The following is a 19,976-nucleotide window of genomic DNA, read 5'->3' as shown; positions in this document are numbered from 1 at the left end:
TTTTCTAAAGTGTGATGTCCACACATTAAAGGCTCAGCTAATGTTTTATCAACATTCATTGTGAAATCCTCTAGTACCCTGTGCCTCTATTATAAAGCCCTGGATTGTAGATGTTCTTAAATCACTTTTTCAAACTAACTTCAGTGAATTACACACATACTTACTAGGGTATCTCTATTCTTGTTGTCCTTATAGAATTGTAGTATATATTATCACTTCTCATTGTATACTTCATATTTCTCAGCATTATATTTCATCTTCTACATATCAATCATTCCACCAACATATCTATATATCTCGTTGAAGTCCATTACTATCCTTGTCATGTTTTACTAAGTCTGCACATTTTGTGTCATCTTTGGATTTGGAAATTGTACACTATACATTCAAGTCCAAAGCATTAATATATATTAAGAAAAAAAGAACAATCCACAAGATGTTTTCACGGTTAATTTAGCTTACTGTGTTAAAAGGTGTATTTTCATGAAATATTCATCACATCTCCCATAATATATTCTGGACATGATCTACAAGACTTAGATATGGTAATGTAAACAGTTATATAGATGATTTGTAGTTTCACACATAAGTGGCCACATAAACAGTGATTTGCTAACAGTCAATCTTTCCAGAATATTAAAGATGGAGATTTCAGTGGAGTAATCTTTAATTATTTTTAATGTTGTCATGCAATGTAGGTTTTGATGTGACATGTGACATTGATATAACACACACTGGATCATAACACAGATGAGTTTTATAGGTATCAAATGCTACACAATTATTCTGCAGCCATTAATGGCTGTAGAAACAATCCTGCAGTTCCAAGAACACAAACTAAAGTGAAAACCCACAGAAATATCCTGTCAATCACCAGAGCCACATATTTCCAATCATCTTCAACCTGCAAGACATAAAAACAGATTACCTTCCCATTATATTCACAGCTTTAGAAATGGAACAAAAACATAAGAGATTATTTCAAGCAAGATAATTGAAACATATAAAGAACATTTTGTATCAATTCTCTGATGCTCAAAATTGGCCACAAGATGTGGTCAATACAGTGCAAGTATTCTGTGCTAACGAATATGTTACAAGCAAGTCAACATCAATACTGCATTTTGTAATCATTGCAATGTAGAGGAAGGCACGACAGCAGAAGTAGTATCAAATAAATGTCCACATTGCGAAATAATCAGTGGCAAGATAACTGAGGGAAAATTGCAGATCTACTCTAAATAATTTCAAAAGGACTCTCTTCAACCTGATGGATGAGGTATAATCTCAACAATCTGAAAACTGGCATCTCTGCTTGGGCAATACTCAGTCAGGACTGCACTAGCAGTGTCAAACAATATTTTTAACCACCGAGGAATCTTCACTACTTTTTAGTTTTTTTTTTGCACTACATAATTTAACTTAACTATTTAGTAGACATATATATACGTATTGTAATTCAGTTTTTTCTCTATATTTATTTGTCATGTATTTCATTGAACTGCTACCATAAAGTTCTACCAAAAGCAAGGTATCTCTCTTTTTGTTATTCCTTGAGGCTGTTCACAGAATGCTATTATTTTTGGTCACCGGTATTTTTTCATGACATCCAATAATGAAATATATCTCATGATGGAGGCAGCTCATTGGCATTAACAGGGCTCCACACTACTGTACTTATCAAACAAAGAGAACAATTCATGAAAATGAATATTGTGAACATGTCATGGGTAAAAAAAAATGCGCTCACTTTGGAATAAAGTTTGTCATGAAGATGTTATAAATTCATAAATATAAATGCAAAATAAACAATGGAATAAATATGCATATGAGCTTTAAAATATTAATGTATGCTTAGGCAGATTATTGTACGTTTTTGTGCATTATTCATCAGATATGCATTAAACCCTATGTTATCATGATAAAATCATAGAAATAATTGGAGAGGGTTATAGGTGCATATGTGCATCTAAGTGTATTTTTGAATTTATAGACCAATTACTGGAACGACTCATCACTTGGTGATATTAATTTTGATACCCCTATCCCCTTTATATTATTGTGTGTTCTATTATTCTGCTCCATGGGTTGAATGATTCTTTTGAACAAATGTTCCTTTACAGGAACTAGGGAAATGACCACTAAATAATGGGAGCTTGGGGGATCATGTCTACCTGGCTAGGTTAAAATTAATATTTATTACCACTTTATTAATCAATGGGAGAAACTTCCAGCAACACTATGAGAATCTGTGTACATAGGTGATATTAACTTGAAGACAGTAAGAAATAATGGGGTTGTTAAGAAAATCTGCCAATGTTTGACTGGGAGATGTCAGAGAGCATTCAATTTAGTAAATCATCTGATTCCCACATTAGAAGAATGGCGAGGCAATAGAGAGATCTATAAAAGGTTTATCTGGTTCATACAAGAAATTAGTAGTTATACCTTTCAGAAAAGAAAATATTTAGAGGTAACAAAAAGTATTATTTTTAATGATCAAAGAGTATGTTAGAGTAGATATACACAAGGTTTTACCACCTATGGGAGGAAGCCAGGACAGTCATCTATATGTCTCTCCTCCTCTTGTGCAAAGATGAGGTCACCCTCAGGGTGGAGTAGCAACACTTTATATTCCTACTGGATGGCCTCTAACCTTTTGGCATATTGATTTCTTATTCTGATGAGAAGTTTTTCTCCTTCCCCCCTGCCCTTCCTCTTTTCCCCATTCTGGCCTTTTACCTTTCCTTACCTGCCTATCATTTCTCTTGGGTCCCCTCTTCCTTCCCTTTCTCCCATGGCCCACTCTCCTCTCTTACCAGATGGGTGTGTTGCTTTAGATTTCCAGCATCTGCAGACTCTCTCATGTTTATCATATATATGACAGTCATTAATAGATACATGAGGGAATTGAGAAGAAACAGCCTTGCCCAATGAAGGACTGGACTATGGAACACATTGCCATAGAACAGTGGTTGAGACACAGATAACAGATATGTACATTAAAATAAAGCAGGATAGTGTGTGAGAGAAAACAATAAAATGGTACGTTGACAGGGTCCAATGAGGTGGAATCATGAGCTGCAGAAGTAATGGCTAAGCACCGATATTAGCCACTTGGAATGAACAACTTAATGTACCGCAAATTAAAATCAATGTAATTTACAACAGAACACTACAGCTGTGAAGTAGCTGTGGTACACTTACTTAATCATTTAATGGAGAGATGAGCATGAAAGGAGTGGAGACTGGGACTTTACTCACTGGAACGTGGGAGATTGAGGGATCACCTGACAGAGGGGAGACTGGGACTTTACTCACTGGAACGTGGGACAGTGATGGTGGTTTGACAGAGGGGAGACTGGGACATAACTCACTGGAACGTGAGAAAATGAAAGGTGGTTTGACAGTGGGGAGACTGGGACTTTACTCAGTGGAACGTGGGAGATTGAGGAATGGTTTGACAGAGGGGAGATTTGGAATTTACTCACTAGAACATGAGAGATTTAGGGCCGACCTGACACAGGGGAGACTGGGACCTTACTCACTGGAACGTGCGAGATTAAGGGGTGGTTTGACAGAGAAGAAACTGGAATTTACTCACTGGAACATGGGAGATTCAGGGGTAGTATGACAGAGGGGAGACTGGGAATTTACTCACTGGCATGTGGGAGATTGAGGAGTTACCTGACAGAGGGGGGACTGGGAATTTTCTCACTGGAACGTGGGAGATTGAAGAGTGACCTGACAGAGAGGAGACTGGGACTTTACTCAGCGGAACACGGGAGATTGAGGGATGGTTTGACAGAGAGGAAACTGGGACTTTACTCACTGGAATGTAGGAGATTGAGGGGTGGTTTGACAGAGTGGAGACTGGGACATTACTCACTGGAACGTGGGAGATTGATGAGTGACCTGACAGAGGGGAGACTGGGTCTTTACTGACTGGAACATGGGAGACTGAGGGATGGTTTGACAGTGAGGAGACTGGGACTTTACCCACTGGAACGTGGGAGATAGAGGGGAGACTGGGACTTTACTCACTGGAACGTGGGAGGTTGAGATATCACCAGACAGACGGGAGACTAGGACTTTACTCACTAGAACGTGGGAGATTGAGGGGAGGTTTGACAGAGGGGAGACTGGAACTTTACTCACTGGAATGTGGGAGATTGACGCATCACCTGACAGAGGGGAGACAGGAATTTACTCAGCAGAATGTGGGAGATTGAGGGATGGTTTGACAGAGAGAAAACTGGGACCTTACACACTGGAACGTGGGAACAGAGGGGTGGTTTCACAGACAAGAGACTGGGACTTTACTCGCTGAGATGTGGGAGATTGAGGGATGATTTGACAGAGGGAAACTGGGACTTTACTCTCCAGTGAGTAAACTGGGAGATTGAGGGGTGGTTTGACAGAGGGGAGACTTGGACTTTAACTCACTGGAATGTGGGAGATTGAGGGATGCCCTGAGAGAGGGGAGACTGCGACTTTACTCACTAGAACGTGGGAGATTGATGAGTAACCTTGCAGACGAGGGACTGGGACTTTACCGACTGCAACGTGGGAGATTGATGAGTGATCTGACAGAGGGGAGACTGGGACTTTACTCACTAGAACGTGGGAGATTGATGAGTAACCTTGCAGACGAGAGACTGGGAGTTTACTCACTGGAACATGGGAGATTGAGAGGTGATTTGACAGAGAGGAGACTGGGACTTTACCTGCTGGAATGTGGGAGATAGAGGGCTGGTTTGACAGAGGGGAGACTGGGACGTTACTCACTGGAATGTGGGAAATTGAGGGATCACCTGACAGAGGAGAGGCTGGGACTTTACTCACTGGAATGTGGGAGATTCAGGAGTGACCTGACAGAGTGGAAACTGTGACTTTGCTCACTGGAACTGTAGGATGGTTTGATAGAGGGGACACAGGGACTTTACTCACTGGAATATGGGAGATATAGAGATGACCTGAGAGAGGGGAGACTGTGACTTTACTCACTAGAACATGGGAGATTGTTGAGTAACCTGACAGAGGCTAGACTGGGGCTTAACCTGTTGGAACGTGGGAGGATGAGGGATGGTTTGACAGAGGGGAGACTGGGTCGTTACTCAATGGAACGTGGAGATTGAGGAATGACCTGACACACGAGAGACTGGGACTTTATCTACTGGAACATGGAAGATTGAGGGGTGGTTTGACAGAGGGGAGACTGGGACTTTGCTCACTGGAACGTGGGTTATTTAGGGATCACCTGACAGCGAGGAGACTGGGACTTTACTCACTGGAACATGGGAGGTTGATGAGTGAACTGACAGAGTGGAGACTGGGACTTTACTTACTGGAACATGAGAGTATGATGAGCGACCTCACAGATGGAAAGCTGGGAGTTTACTCACTGGAACGTGGGAGATTGAGGGGTCGTTTGACAGAGTGGAAACTGTGACTTTACTCACTAGAACGTGGGAGATTCAGGAGTGACCTGACAGAGAGGAGACTGGGACTTTACTCACTGGAACATGAGAGCTTGAGGGCTGGTTTGACAGAGAGGAAACTGGGACTTTAGTCACTGGAATATGGAAGATATAGAGATGACCTGAGAGGGGGAGACTGGGATTTTACTCACTAGAACGTGGGAGATTGATGAGTAACCTTGCAGACGAGAGACTGGGACTTTACTGACTGGAACATGAGAGTATGATGAGTGACCTCACAGATGGAAAGCTGGGAGTTTACTCACTGGAACGTGGGAGATTGAGGGGTCGTTTGACAGAGTGGAAACTGTGACTTTACTCACTAGAACGTGGGAGATTCAGGAGTGACCTGACAGAGAGGAGACTGGGACTTTACTCACGGGAACATGGGAGCTTGAGGGCTGGTTTGACAGAGAGGAAACTGGGACTTTAGTCACTGGAACGTGGGAGACTGGAGGATGGTTTGATAGAGGGGACACAGGGACTTTACTCACTGGAATATGGGAGATATAGAGATGACCTGAGAGAGGGGAGACTGTGACTTTACTCACTAGAACATGGAAGATTGATGAGTAACCTGACAGAGGCTAGACTGGGACTTAACCTGTTGGAACGTGGGAGGATGAGGGATGGTTTGACAGAGGGGAGACTGGGTCGTTACTCAATGGAACGTGGAGATTGAGGAATGACCTGACACACGAGAGACTGGGACTTTATCTACTGGAACATGGAAGATTGAGGGGTGGTTTGACAGAGGGGAGACTGGGACTTTGCTCACTGGAACGTGGGTTATTTAGGGATCACCTGACAGCGAGAAGACTGGGACTTTACTCACTGGAACATGGGAGGTTGATGAGTGAACTGACAGAGTGGAGACTGGGACTTTACTTACTGGAACATGAGAGTATGATGAGTGACCTCACAGATGGAAAGCTGGGAGTTTACTCACTGGAACGTGGGAGATTGAGGGGTCGTTTGACAGAGTGGAAACTGTGACTTTACTCACTAGAATGTGGGAGATTCAGGAGTGACCTGACAGAGAGGAGACTGGGACTTTACTCACTGGAACATGAGAGCTTGAGGGCTGGTTTGACAGAGAGGAAACTGGGACTTTAGTCACTGGAACGTGGGAGACTGAAGGATGGTTTGATAGAGGGGACACAGGGACTTTACTCACTGGAATATGGAAGATATAGAGATGACCTGAGAGGGGGAGACTGTGATTTTACTCACTAGAACGTGGGAGATTGATGAGTAACCTTGCAGACGAGAGACTGGGACTTTACTGACTGGAACGTGGGAGATTGTGTGATGGTTTGACAAATGGGAGACTGGGACGTTACTCACAGGAACATGGGAGATTGAGGGATGGCTTGTCAGATTGGAGACTGGGACGTTGCTCACTGGAACATGGGAGATTGAGGGATGCTTTGACAATGGGCAGACTGGGACTTTATTCACTGCAACATGGGAGATCGAGGGGTGGTTTGACAGAGGGGAGACTGGGACTTTACCCGCTGGAACGTGGGAGATAGAGGGTTGGTTTGACAGAGGGGAGATTGGGACGTTACACACTGGAACGTGGGAGATTGTGTGATGGTTTGACAAATGGGAGACAGGGACTTTACTCACTGGAATATGGGAGATATAGAGATGACCTGAAAGAGGGGAGACTGCGACTTTACTCACTAGAACATGGGAGATTGATGAGTAACCTGACAGAGGCTAGACTGGGACTTTACTGACTGGAATGTGGGAGATTGTGTGATGGTTTGACAGATGGGAGACTGGGACTTTACTCACTGGAACGTGGGAAATTGAGGGATCACCTGACAGAGGGGAGGCTGGGAGTTCACTCACTGGAACGTAGGAGATTGAGGAGTCACCTGACAGAGTGGAGACTGGGACTTTATTTACAGGAACATGGGAGATTGAGGGGTGGTTTGACAGAGAGGAACCTGGGACATTACTCACTGGAATGTGGGAGATTGGAGGATGACCTGACAAAGAGGAGACTGGGACTTTACTCACTGGAACGTAGGAGACTGAGGAATGGTTTGACAGAGGGGAAACTGGAACTTTACTCACTGAAATGTGGGAGACTCAGGGATGACCTGACAGAGGGAAATCTGGGACCTTACTCACTGGAACGTAGGAGACTGAGGAATGGTTTGACAGAGGGGAAACTGGAACTTTACTCACTGAAATGTGGGACATTGAAGGGTAATTTGACAGAGGGGAGACTGCGACTTTACTCACTAGAACGTGGGAGATCGGTGAGTAACCTTGCAGACGAGGGACTGGGAATTTACTGACTGGAACGTGGGAGATTGTGTGATGGTTTGACAGAAGGGAGACTGGAACGTTACTCACTGGAACGTGGGAGTTTCAGGAGTGACCTGACAGAGAGTAGACTGGGACTTTACTCACTGGAACATGGGAGATTGAGGGATGGTTTGACAGAGAGGAAACTGGGACTTTAGTCACTGGAACGTGGGAGACTGAAGGATGGTTTGATAGAGCGGACACAGGGACTTTACTCACTGGAATATGGAAGATATAGAGATGACCTGAGAGAGGGGAGACTGCAACTTTACTCACTAGAACGTGGGAGATTGATGAGTAACCTCGCAGACGAGAGACTGGGACTTTACTGACTGGAACGTGGGAGATTGTGTGATAGTTTGACAAATGGGAGACTGGGACGTTACTCACAGGAACATGGGAGATTGAGGGATGGTTTGTCAGATTGGAGACTGGGACGTTGCTCACTGGAACATGGGAGATTGAGGGGTGGTTTGACAGAGGGGAGACTGGGACGTTACTCACTGGAATGTGGGAAATTTAGGGATCACCTGACAGAGGAGAGACTTGGACTTTACTGACTGGAATGTGGGAGATTGAGGGATGACCTGACAGAGGGGAGACCGGGACTTCACTCACTGGAATGTGGGAGATTGAGGGGTGGTTTGACAGAGGGGAGACTGGGACTTCATTCGCTGGAACGTGGGAGATTGAGGGATCACCTGACAGAGTGGAAACTGTGACTTTACTCACTAGAACGTAGGAGATTGAGGAGTCACCTGACAGAGGGGAGACCGGGACTTCACTCACTGGAATGTGGGAGATTGAGGGGTGGTTTGACAGAGGGGAGACTGCGACTTCACTCGCTGGAACGTGGGAGATTGAGGGATCACCTGACAGAGAGGAGACTGGGACTTTACTCACGGGAACATGGGAGCTTGAGGGCTGGTTTGACAGAGAGGAAACTGGGACTTTCGTCACTGGAACGTGGGGGACTGAAGGATTGTTTGATAGAGGGGAGACTGGGACTTTACTAACTGGAATATGGGAGATTGATGAGTAACCTTGCAGACGAGGGACTGGGACTTTACCGACTGCAACGTGGGAGATTGATGAGTGATCTGACAGAGGGGAGACTGGGACTTTACTCACTGGAACATGGGAGATATAGAGATGAACTGAGAGACGGGAGACTGTGACTTTACTCACTAGAACGTGGGAGATTGATGAGTAACCTTGCAGACGAGAGACTGGGAGTTTACTCACTGGAACATGGGAGATTGAGAGGTGATTTGACAGAGAGGAGACTGGGACTTTACCTTCTGGAATGTGGGAGATAGAGGGCTGGTTTGACAGAGGGGAGACTGGGACGTTACTCACTGGAATGTGGGAAATTGAGGGATCACCTGACAGAGGAGAGGCTGGGACTTTACTCACTGGAATGTGGGAGATTGAGGAGTGACCTGACAGAGTGGAAACTGTGACTTTACTCACTGGAACGTGGGAGATTCAGGAGTGACCTGACAGAGAGGAGACTGGGACTTTGCTCACTGGAACTGTAGGATGGTTTGATAGAGGGGAGACTGGGACTTCACTCGCTGGAACGTGTGAGATTGAAGGATGGTTTGATAGAGGGGAGACTGGGACTTTACTCACTGGAATATGGGAGATATAGAGATGACCTGAGAGAGGGGAGACTGTGACTTTACTCACTAGACCGTGGGAGATTAATGAGTGACCTGACAGAGGCTAGACTGGGACTTTACTGACTGGAAGGTGAGAGATTGTGTGATGGTTTCACAGATGGGAGACTGGGACTTTACTCACTGGAACGTGGGAAATTGAGGGATCACCTGACAGAGGGGTGGCTGGGAGTTCACTCACTGGAATGTAGGAGATTGAGGAGTCACCTGACAGAGTGGAGACTGGGACTTTACTTACAGGAACATGGGAGATTGAGGGGTGGTTTGACAGAGGGTAGACTGGGACTTTACTCACAGGAACATGGGAGATTGAGGGGTGTTTTGACAGAGAGGAACCTGGGACGTTACTCACTGGAATGTGGGAGATTTAGGGATCACCTGACAGAGGAGAGACTCGGACTTTACTGACTGGAATGTGGGAGATTGAGGGATGACCTGACAGAGGGGAGACCGGGACTTCACTCACTGGAATGTGGGAGATTGAGGGGTGGTTTGACAGAGGGGAGACTGGGACTTCACTCACTGGAACGTGGGAGATTGAGGGATCACCTGACAGAGTGGAAACTGTGACTTTACTCACTAGAACGTAGGAGATTGAGGAGTCACCTGACAGAGGGGAGACCGGGACTTCTCTCACTGGAATGTGGGAGATTGAGGGGTGGTTTGACAGAGGGGAGACTGGGACTTCACTCGCTGGAACGTGGGAGATTGAGGGATCACCTGACAGAGAGGAGACTGGGACTTTACTCACGGGAACATGGGAGCTTGAGGGCTGGTTTGACAGAGAGGAAACTGGGACTTTCGTCACTGGAACGTGTGAGATTGAAGGATGGTTTGATAGAGGGGAGACTGGGACTTTACTCACTGGAATATGGGAGATATAGAGATGACCTGAGAGAGGGGAGACTGTGACTTTACTCACTAGACCGTGGGAGATTAATGAGTGACCTGACAGAGGCTAGACTGGGACTTTACTGACTGGAAGGTGAGAGATTGTGTGATGGTTTCACAGATGGGAGACTGGGACTTTACTCACTGGAACGTGGGAAATTGAGGGATCACCTGACAGAGGGGTGGCTGGGAGTTCACTCACTGGAATGTAGGAGATTGAGGAGTCACTTGACAGAGTGGAGACTGGGACTTTACTTACAGGAACATGGGAGATTGAGGGGTGGTTTGACAGAGGGAAGACTGGGACTTTACTCACAGGAACATGGGAGATTGAGGGGTGTTTTGACAGAGAGGAACCTGGGACATTACTCACTGGAATGTGGGAGATTTAGGGATCACCTGACAGAGGAGAGACTCGGACTTTACTGACTGGAATGTGGGAGATTGAGGGATGACCTGACAGAGGGGAGACCGGGACTTCACTCACTGGAATGTGGGAGATTGAGGGGTGGTTTGACAGAGGGGAGACTGGGACTTCACTCGCTGGAACGTGGGAGATTGAGGGATCACCTGACAGAGAGGAGACTGGGACTTTACTCACGGGAACATGGGAGCTTGAGGGCTGGTTTGACAGAGAGGAAACTGGGACTTTCGTCACTGGAACGTGGGGGACTGAAGGATTGTTTGATAGAGGGGAGACTGGGACTTTACTAACTGGAATATGGGAGATTGATGAGTAACCTTGCAGACGAGGGACTGGGACTTTACCGACTGCAACGTGGGAGATTGATGAGTGATCTGACAGAGGGGAGACTGGGACTTTACTCACTGGAACATGGGAGATATAGAGATGAACTGAGAGACGGGAGACTGTGACTTTACTCACTGGAACGTGGGAGATTGATGAGTAAACTGACAGAGGCTAGACTGGGACTTTACTGACTGGAATGTGGGAGATTGTGTGATGGTTTCACAGATGGGAGACTGGGACTTTACTCACAGGAACATGGGAGATTGAGGGGTGGCTTGACAGAGGGAAGACTGGGACTTTACTCACAGGAACATGGGAAATTGAGGGGTGTTTTGACAGAGAGGAACCTGGGACATTACTCACTGGAATGTGGGAGATTTAGGGATCACCTGACAGAGGAGAGACTCGGACTTTACTGACTGGAATGTGGGAGATTGAGAGATGACCTGACAGAGGGGAGATTGGGACTGCACTCACTGGAATGTGGGAGATTGAGGGGTGGTTTGACAGAGGGGAGACTGGGACTTCACTTGCTGGAACGTGGGAGAATGAGGGATCACCTGACAGAGGGGACACCGGGTCTTCACTCACTGGAACGTGGGAGATTGAGGGGTGGTTTGACAGAGGGGAGACTGGGACTTTATTCATTGGAACGTGGGAGACTGAGGGATCACCTGACAGAGGGGAGACCGGGACTTCACTCACTGGAACGTGGGAGATTGAGAGGTGGGTTGACAGAGGGGAGACTGGGACTTTACTCACTGGAACGTGGGAGATTGAGGGGTCACCTGATCAAGGTATACAAGATGATTAGGAGTATAAACAGGGTGAAAGCACATTATGTTTTAACTAAGAGCTGGGGGCAGATTGCTAAAAACAAGAAGGCATTGGTTTAAGAGACAAGAGATTTAATAGGGAGAGTAGGTTCAGCTTCTTCACGCAATGGGTGGTGCTAGTTTTACAGGCAGTATTTCAGTAACGTTTAAATACTACCTAGATAGGTACATGGATACGAGGGACTCGGTGTGTTATGAAGAAATGCAGACTAGTTTGTTGGCAGCACAGTTGAGTTGAACCAAAGGGCCTGTTTTTATGTTGTATGTCTCTATGATATTATGACTCTACCAGATACACACAGCAAACTTACTAACCTCTTTAGCTTCATTCTGACTCCTTGTGTTATCTGCAATGTATTTGATACTCTCTATTGCCTGTTGAATTTCAGAAGAAAGAACTGAGACACCAAGCAGAGATTCAAGTGATTGAGGACTGATTTGTCCTTCCAGGTTAGAGGTTACAGTACTCTTAGGCTCCTTGCAGTACAAGCAGAATGATCTTGTCTGATCTTCATCTGACTCGAATTTTCCATATTCCAGATGGTTGGCACAGTCTTTCTGGATACACTTATCCTTCCTTCGCCTGCTTCTTAGTTTCTCAGTTTTCTTTTCTTCTAAAGGCCTCTTCATCAACATAACTTTAGGTAAGATTTCCAAGAAGACTTTTTGCACCCACCATGGCATAATGTGGGTGGCTGGCGTTCGATAATGAACATTCAGTACAAAGACTGTAATAATGATAGAGAGAGTCACAAATATCATCGTGAATAAGAGGTACTCGCCAATCAGAGGAATCACCAGGGAGGTTGAAGGGATCGTTTCTGTGATAACCAGCAGGAATACTGTCAAAGAGAGGAGGACAGATATGCAAAGAGTGACCTTCTCCCCACAGTCAGAGGGAAGATAAAAAACTAGAATAGTTAGGAAAGAGATTAACAGACAGGGAATGATCAGGTTGATAGTATAAAACAAAGGCAGTCTACGTATGTAGAAAGAGTAAGTGATGTCTGGATAAATCTCTTCACAACAATTATACTTAATTTCATGTTTATATCCAGGGGCGTCAATGATCTCCCATTCGCCACTCTCCCAAAAGTCCTTCAGATTTACTTTGGACCCTATGATCGCTAGGTCAATCTTAGCTTTGTCATAGGTCCATGATCCAAATTTCATAGAACAATTCTGATAGTCAAAGGGAAAATAGGTGATGTCCATAGGACAGGAGCTTTTGAAAATAGCTGGAGGCATCCAGGTAACAGTGCCATCGTATTTGAGAAGAGCCTTGGTGCTATCTTCAAGTTGAAACCCTCCAACGGCACTGTAAAGGTGGAAAATCCAGAAGTAATCAGTGCAACTTTCAAGTGTGGAAATGGTCATAAATTCTCTCATTAGATTGAAGCACTAATGCCCATTGACTGATCTTAAAACTTACTTGTTATATAGTACAATATCCGGCTTCCAAATCTTGTCAGATGGGACTCGGATGTACTTGATACCATCATAGTCAACTGGATTCCATCTGAATTTGTAATCATTCCAGATCTGTTACTCATGGAAAAACAGAAATGCATTCAGAAGGATATGCATTGCTTTATCAATTGTGTAATTATTTATGATACATAATGCACAATTTTAGTGGTAAGATTTTATACCATGTTTAATCCTTTAATTGCTATTGTTCTTGTGAAAGGTAACCATATTCCAAAGATAATGAAATCTATAATTGAGCTTTGTAGATGGCTTCCATTTTGACTGATAATTAATAAAGATGTAACAATAATAATCAGTAAAATAAGGATGGAAAACAGATTTCCTATTGCTGTCTTCAAGCCACAACATATTACAATAATATAGGCTTATTATTATAAAGATATTGGTAATGAATAACAATTAGTAATCAGTAAAAGCTCACAGATTTCATAAGTACTGAGCATGGAAATCTGTAAGATTCTGTTATTAAGTGATCTCATTTAGTTGTTGTTCTAGAAGGAAGCTGCTGATTAAGGTCTCATCTTCTCTGAGAACTTTAAATATTCCTGCAAAGCATTAAATAATGAACATCTATTATATTTTCAAATACTTATATAAAGGAATTGGAAAATTCTTACATAGAGATAAAAAAATATATTGTTTTCCTCAGGTCCAAAGAGTAACTAAATAGTATCAGTGCTTTATTTGTTCACAGAAAACTTAATCTTCAGACTCACAGTATTGGATTTACGCCGCACGTACCGCTTAGTGTTGAGGCCGAAAAGTTCCACTTTAGCCTGATCTGACCACAGGGCCTTCTTCCACATCTTTACAGTATCTTCTAAGTGACACTTTGCTCAGTCTTGTATCCTCAATACAAGAGGACATGGCTTTAAGGTAAGGGGTGGGAAGTTCAAGGGGGATATTAGAGGAAAGTTTTTTACTCAGAGAGTGGTTGGTGAGTGGAATGCACTGCCTGAGTCAGTGGTGGAGGCAGATACACTAGCAAAATTTAAGAGACTGATAGACAGGTATATGGAGGAATTTAAGGGGGGGGTTTATATGGAGGGCAGGGTTTAAGGGTCAGCACAACATTGTGGGCCGAAGGGTCTGTACTGTGCTGTACTGTTCTATTTACAGGCAGTACATGTGGCATAAATCTAATACTGCCCATCAGCTACGTAACACCATTTCGACAGTAAAGTATGGTGGAAGGGGCATCATGCAATTGGAATCTGATCTGGATTGAAGGGAAAATGAAATACAGAGAAATTCTGGATAAAAACCTGCTAGCCTCTGCCAGAAAGCTTAAGCTAGGGAGGAAGTTCATCTTTCAGCAGGACACTGCCTGAGCAACCATGGAGTGGTTTAAAATGAGAAAAATTGATGTCCTTGAGTGGCCCAGTCAATGTCCTGACTTTAACCCAATTGAACACCTCTGGCAACACCTCAAGATTGCTATCCACCACTGTTCCCCAACTAACCTAGCACCATTTGAGCAATTTTGCAAGGAGGAATAGGTAAATCTTGCTCCATCATGTTGTGCAAAGCTAATAGAGAATTATCCAAAGAGACTACTGGCTTTAATAGCTGCGAGAGGTGGTTCAACAAAGTATTGAGCAAAGAGGGAGGAATACTTCTGAACTGCTGACATTCCAGTTTTGGAATTTTTAGTTTTTCATGCTTTACAATTTTCCCTGTTTCTTGGTTGCTACCGTGAAAAAAAAACTCGGTTAAATTGATCAAAATCCCTGGTTGTAATACCAATTTATCTGAGCAAAGGGTTGAGGGCTGACAACTTCTTCAAGACATTGTATCCATATTGCTGGAAGACTTCTTTGAATAAAAAGTCCAGTGTGTTTCATAGAACATAGAACATAGAATAGTACAGCACAGTACAGGCCCTTCGGCCCACAATGTTGTGCTGACCTTCAAACCCTGCCTCCCATATAATCCCCCAACTTAAATTCCTCCATATACCTGTCCAGTAGTCTCTTAAACTTCACTAGTGTATCTGCCTCCACCACTGACTCAGGCAGTGCATTCCACGCACCAACCACTTTCTGAGTAAAAAACCTTCTTCTAATATCCCCCTTGAACTTCTCATCCCTTACCTTAAAGCCATGTCCCCTCGTATTGAGCAGTGGTGCCCTGGGGAAGAGGCGCTGGCTATCCACTCTATCTATTCCTCTTATTATCTTGTACACCTCTATCATGTCTCCTCTCATCCTCCTTCTCTCCAAAGAGTAAAGCCCTAGCTCCCTTAATCTCTGATCATAATGCATTCTCTCTAAACCAGACAGCATCCTGGTAAATCTCCTCTGTACCCCTTCCAATGCTTCCACATCCTTCCTATAGTGAGGCCACCAGAACTGGACACAGTACTCCAAGTGTGGCCTAACCAGAGTTTTATAGAGCTGTATCATTACATCGCGACTCCTAAACTCTATCCCTCGACTTATGAAAGCTAACACCCCATAAGCTTTCTTAACTACCCTATCCACCTATGAGGCAACTATCGGGGATCTGTGGACATGTACCCCGAGATCCCCCTGCTCCTCCACACTACCAAGTATCCTGCCATTTACTTTGTGCTCTGCCTTGGAGTTTGTCCTTCCAAAGTGCACCACCCCACACTTCTCCGGGATGAACTCCATCTGCCACTTCTCAGTCCACTTCTGCATCCTGTCAATGTTTCTCTGCAATCTTTGCCAATCCCCTACACTATCTACAACACCACCAACCTTTGTGTCGTCTGCAAACTTGCCAACCCAGCCTTCTACCCCCACATCCAGGTCGTTAATAAAAATCACAAAAAGTAGAGGTCCCAGAACAGATCCTTGTGGGACACCAATAGTCACAATCCTCCAACCTGAATGTACTCCCTCCACCACAACCCTCTGCCTTTTGCAGGCAAGCCAATTCTGAATCCACCTGGCCAAACTTCCCTGGATCCCATGCCTTCTGACTTTCTGAATAAGCCTACCATGTGGAACCTTGTCAAATGCCTTACGAAAATCCATATAGATCACATCCACTGCACTACCCTCATCTATATGCCTGGTCACTTCCTCAAATAACTCTATCAGGCTTGTTAGACGCGATCTGCCCTTCACAAAGCCATGCTGACTGTCCCTGATCAGACCATGATTCTCTAAATGCCCATAGATCCTATCTCTAAGAATCTTTTCCAACAGCTTTCCCACCACAGACATAAGGCTCACTGGTCTATAATTACCCGGACTATCCCTACTACCTTTTTTGAACAAGGAGACAATATTCGCCTCCCTCCAATCCTCCGGTACCATTCCCGTGGACAACGAGGACATAAAGATCCTAGCCAGAGGCTCAGCAATCTCTTCCCTCACCTCATGGAGCAGCCTGGGGAATATTCCATCAGGGCCTGGGGACTTATCCGTCCTAATGTATTTTAACAACCCAAACAACTCCTCTCCCTTAATATCAACATGCTCCAGAACATCAACCTCACTCATATTGTCCTCACCATCATCAAGTTCCCTCTCACTGGTGAATACCGAAGAGAAGTATTCATTGAGGACCTCACTCATTTCCACAGCCTCCAGGCACATCTTCCCACCTTTATCTCTAACTGGTCCTACCTTCACTCCTGTCATCCTTTTTTTCTTCACATAATTGAAGAATGCCTTGGGGTTTTCCTTTACCCTACTCGCCAAGGCTTTCTCATGCCCCCTTCTTGCTCTTCTCAGCCCCTTCTTGAGCTCCTTTCTTGCTTCCCTATATTCCTCAATAGACCCATCTGATCCTTTCTTCCTAAACCTCATGTATGCTGCCTTCTTCCACCTGACTAGATTTTCCACCTCATTTGTCACCCATGGTTCCTTCACCCTACCGTTCTTTATCTTCCTCACCGGGACAAATTTATCCCTAACATCCTGCAAGAGATCTCTAAACATCGACCACGTGTCCATAGTACATTTCCCTGCAAAAACATCATCCCAATTCACAGCCGCAAGTTCTAGCCTCATAGCTTCGTAATTTGCCCTTCCCCAATTAAAAATTTTCCTGTCCTCTCTGATTCTATCCTTTTCCATGATAATGCTAAAGGCCAGGGAGCGGTGGTCACTGTCCCCCAGATGCTCACCCACTGAGAGATCTGTGGCCTGACCCGGTTCATTACCTAGTACTAGATCTAGTATGGCATTCCCCTTAGTCGGCCTGTCTACATACTGTGACAGGAATCTGTCCTGGACACACTTAGCAAACTCTGCCCCATCTAAATCCTTGGAACTAATCAGGTGCCAATCAATATTAGGGAAGTTAAAGTCACCTATGAAAACAACCCTGTTATTTTTGCACATTTCCAAAATCTGCTTCCCAATCTGCTCCCCTGTATCTCTGCTGCTACCAGGGGGCGTAGAGAATACTCCCAAAAGAGTAACTGCTCCCTTCCTGTTTCTAATGTGGTCGAGGAATCTAACTGGCCAGTTAACTGTGGCATAAGGATAGCTTCATGTCAGCCTTAAGTGCCAGTTCTAGTTCAGTTGGTGGCACTGTCAGAAATCTGTCAGAAGGTTCAAAACTCATTCTGGAAATGAGTGCGGGAATCTAGACTGATACTTCAGTGTAGGTAGTACTGCATTCGCAGAGATACTGTTTTTCAGACACACCAGTAAATTTCCCACATCAAAATGAAAGATTCCAAGGCACTATTTTGAAGAGGCTTGGTATGGGTGATTGGTGCTGGATGGGAATGATGGGATTGCTCTTTTTGGCAATAAGGAACACAGCCACTAAGGATGGAGCAATTAACTTCAGAATCATCAAGAAGTCAGAATTGGAACAATTGATTCACCGGGAGGGCTCAGCCAGCTGAGCAGAATCGGCAGGAGAAAAGGAATTGTCAATATTTTGGGTTGAAACCCTTCATCAGGGCCTGCAGAATTGGAGGAGTTCAAGGAAATCAGGAAGGAGGGGATCACAAAGATAGGAAATGGACCATGGGCAAGTAAACAAACTCAAGGAAAAATGGTGTAAGTTTGGGAGAGTGGGGGGAGCATCAAAGTCTTAAGTCACCTCAGTTTAAGTAGGTTGACAAGGAGAGCCCTGAAATAATTAGCTGATATGGAGGTAGAAATAGGCAGACTTTTTAAGGACCGGAACAGTGCAGAAGGAAGCTAACTGCCCACCCCTCATCTGGCTTATTAATGAGCAATGTGATTAGACTCAGACACTGACCTTCTCTCACAAACCTGCCATATTGCACTTTGAATTTATTTGGCTTTGAATCACATCTGTTTTAAAATACTTTTGCAAGCTGACTCCCCTGAAAGAGAGGGTAAACCTATCCTGAGGATAAATGGTATAATGGAACAATCCATGCAAATGATTTCATTCTGTCTATCAACTAAAGGAAGAGGATGCTGATGTTCCTGCTGCTGATATTTCAGTGCATATCTCACAGCAAATCTGCTTGCTATTGGTAATGAAGTGAACAGTGATTAAATTAAGGAGGGCAGTCTGGCACATACTGGAAGTAAATACAGAGCAGAAACTGCACCCAGATTAGCGGACTACAGCCGAGAAACTGGTAAGTAGACTATACTGGTTCCAATACTACTGCTGTTACATTAGTGAGGCCATTGCTCCCAGAGATGAACAGCCGTACAGTATAACTCATACAACTTACATGCCGAAGCCAAAGATTCGTCTCCATTATTTGGTTGACTTCATCCTGTCAAAAGAGGCGATTGAGATGAAAGGAATTACCAACTTTAAAAAGTAATAGCACTATCTATTGAAATACACACTTGCCATCGAGTTGATTCCATACACTTACCACTTTGACCAGCTGAGACATGGAGACCTCGAACTGCACTGTCACCGGGTCGGAGACGTTCTCGACGGGCCTGATGTACCGATTATATTTGCGGAATATTCTCCGGAATAGACGGTCTTCTGCTTTGGAGGCAAGACAATCTGCGCGCACAGACACACATACACACACACACACACACACACACACACACACACAAATATCACTTATAAAGGCAACAGAATAGTAATTGCACAAACACAGAGACTACATTCTATACAATAATCCTAATTTAGTCCTTATTTTCGGAATCTACATTTTCATTGAGGTTAAAACCATAAATTTACCGGGCATCAGTAAAAGCAAACCAATGGGGATTAATAGATGCGTCCTCCCTGGAGTTGTCATTCGTTTCCTTTGAGTGCCGACACGGCTATTTTTGGTCGGAGTTGAGTTACCAGAGGCAGTCGAACTGCACAGGATCTCCAAGCACCAGGACTGGAGCAAGGCGGAGACAAGCCCCCAGGCTCTGATCTCTTTTTTGGATCCGAAGTTGCTGATTTGGACTCCCCGTCTCCTGTCAGTCTTTCTCTTGGTATCCGCCTGCGCTCCTCCCTCAGCGGAAACACACTGCGGGTCGGAGAGCACAGCGGGGAATCGTCATGGGAAATAAATCTCTCTTTCTCTCTCTCGCGTTCTCAAACACACATACAACATCGGCCTGTGGGTTCACAGGAAGCCACTGTC

General features: G+C 44.6%; 1 protein-coding gene across 2 annotated transcripts; it reads right to left on the bottom strand.

The window, feature by feature from the left end:
* Positions 1-781: 781 nt before the first annotated feature.
* On the bottom strand, positions 782-19,637 carry LOC140197266 (neuronal acetylcholine receptor subunit alpha-3-like). Of its 2 annotated transcripts, none has more exons than XM_072257186.1 (6): positions 19,585-19,637; positions 19,254-19,410; positions 19,104-19,148; positions 13,398-13,507; positions 12,281-13,283; positions 782-904 (listed from the first exon to the last, which is right to left on the bottom strand). In XM_072257186.1, the coding sequence occupies exons 1-6, from the start codon at positions 19,635-19,637 to the stop codon at positions 782-784; spliced, it is 1,491 nt and encodes a 496-aa protein (XP_072113287.1). The 2 variants fall into 2 exon arrangements, with proteins under 2 accessions (XP_072113287.1, XP_072113288.1); XM_072257187.1 differs by having other exon boundaries at positions 19,254-19,393; positions 19,577-19,630.
* Between the last annotated feature and the right edge of the window lie 339 nt (positions 19,638-19,976).

Source organism: Mobula birostris, chromosome 5 (genome assembly GCF_030028105.1).
Source record: "Mobula birostris isolate sMobBir1 chromosome 5, sMobBir1.hap1, whole genome shotgun sequence".
In the NCBI taxonomy this organism is placed as follows: Eukaryota; Metazoa; Chordata; class Chondrichthyes; order Myliobatiformes; family Myliobatidae; genus Mobula; species Mobula birostris.
The sequence above is the reverse complement of the archived record's forward strand: the minus strand, read 5'-3'. Positions and strand labels throughout refer to the sequence as shown.

Coding starts and splice junctions, on each gene's coding strand:
- LOC140197266 (XM_072257186.1), bottom strand. CDS start 19,637: ATGACAACTCCAGGGAGGACGCATCTATTAATCCCCATTGGTTTGCTT. Junction 19,149..19,253: donor TGTCTCAGCTGGTCAAAGTG/GTAAGTGTATGG, acceptor CTCTTTTGACAG/GATGAAGTCAACCAAATAAT. Junction 905..12,280: donor GTCAGAATGAAGCTAAAGAG/GTTAGTAAGTTT, acceptor TATGTCTTGCAG/GTTGAAGATGATTGGAAATA.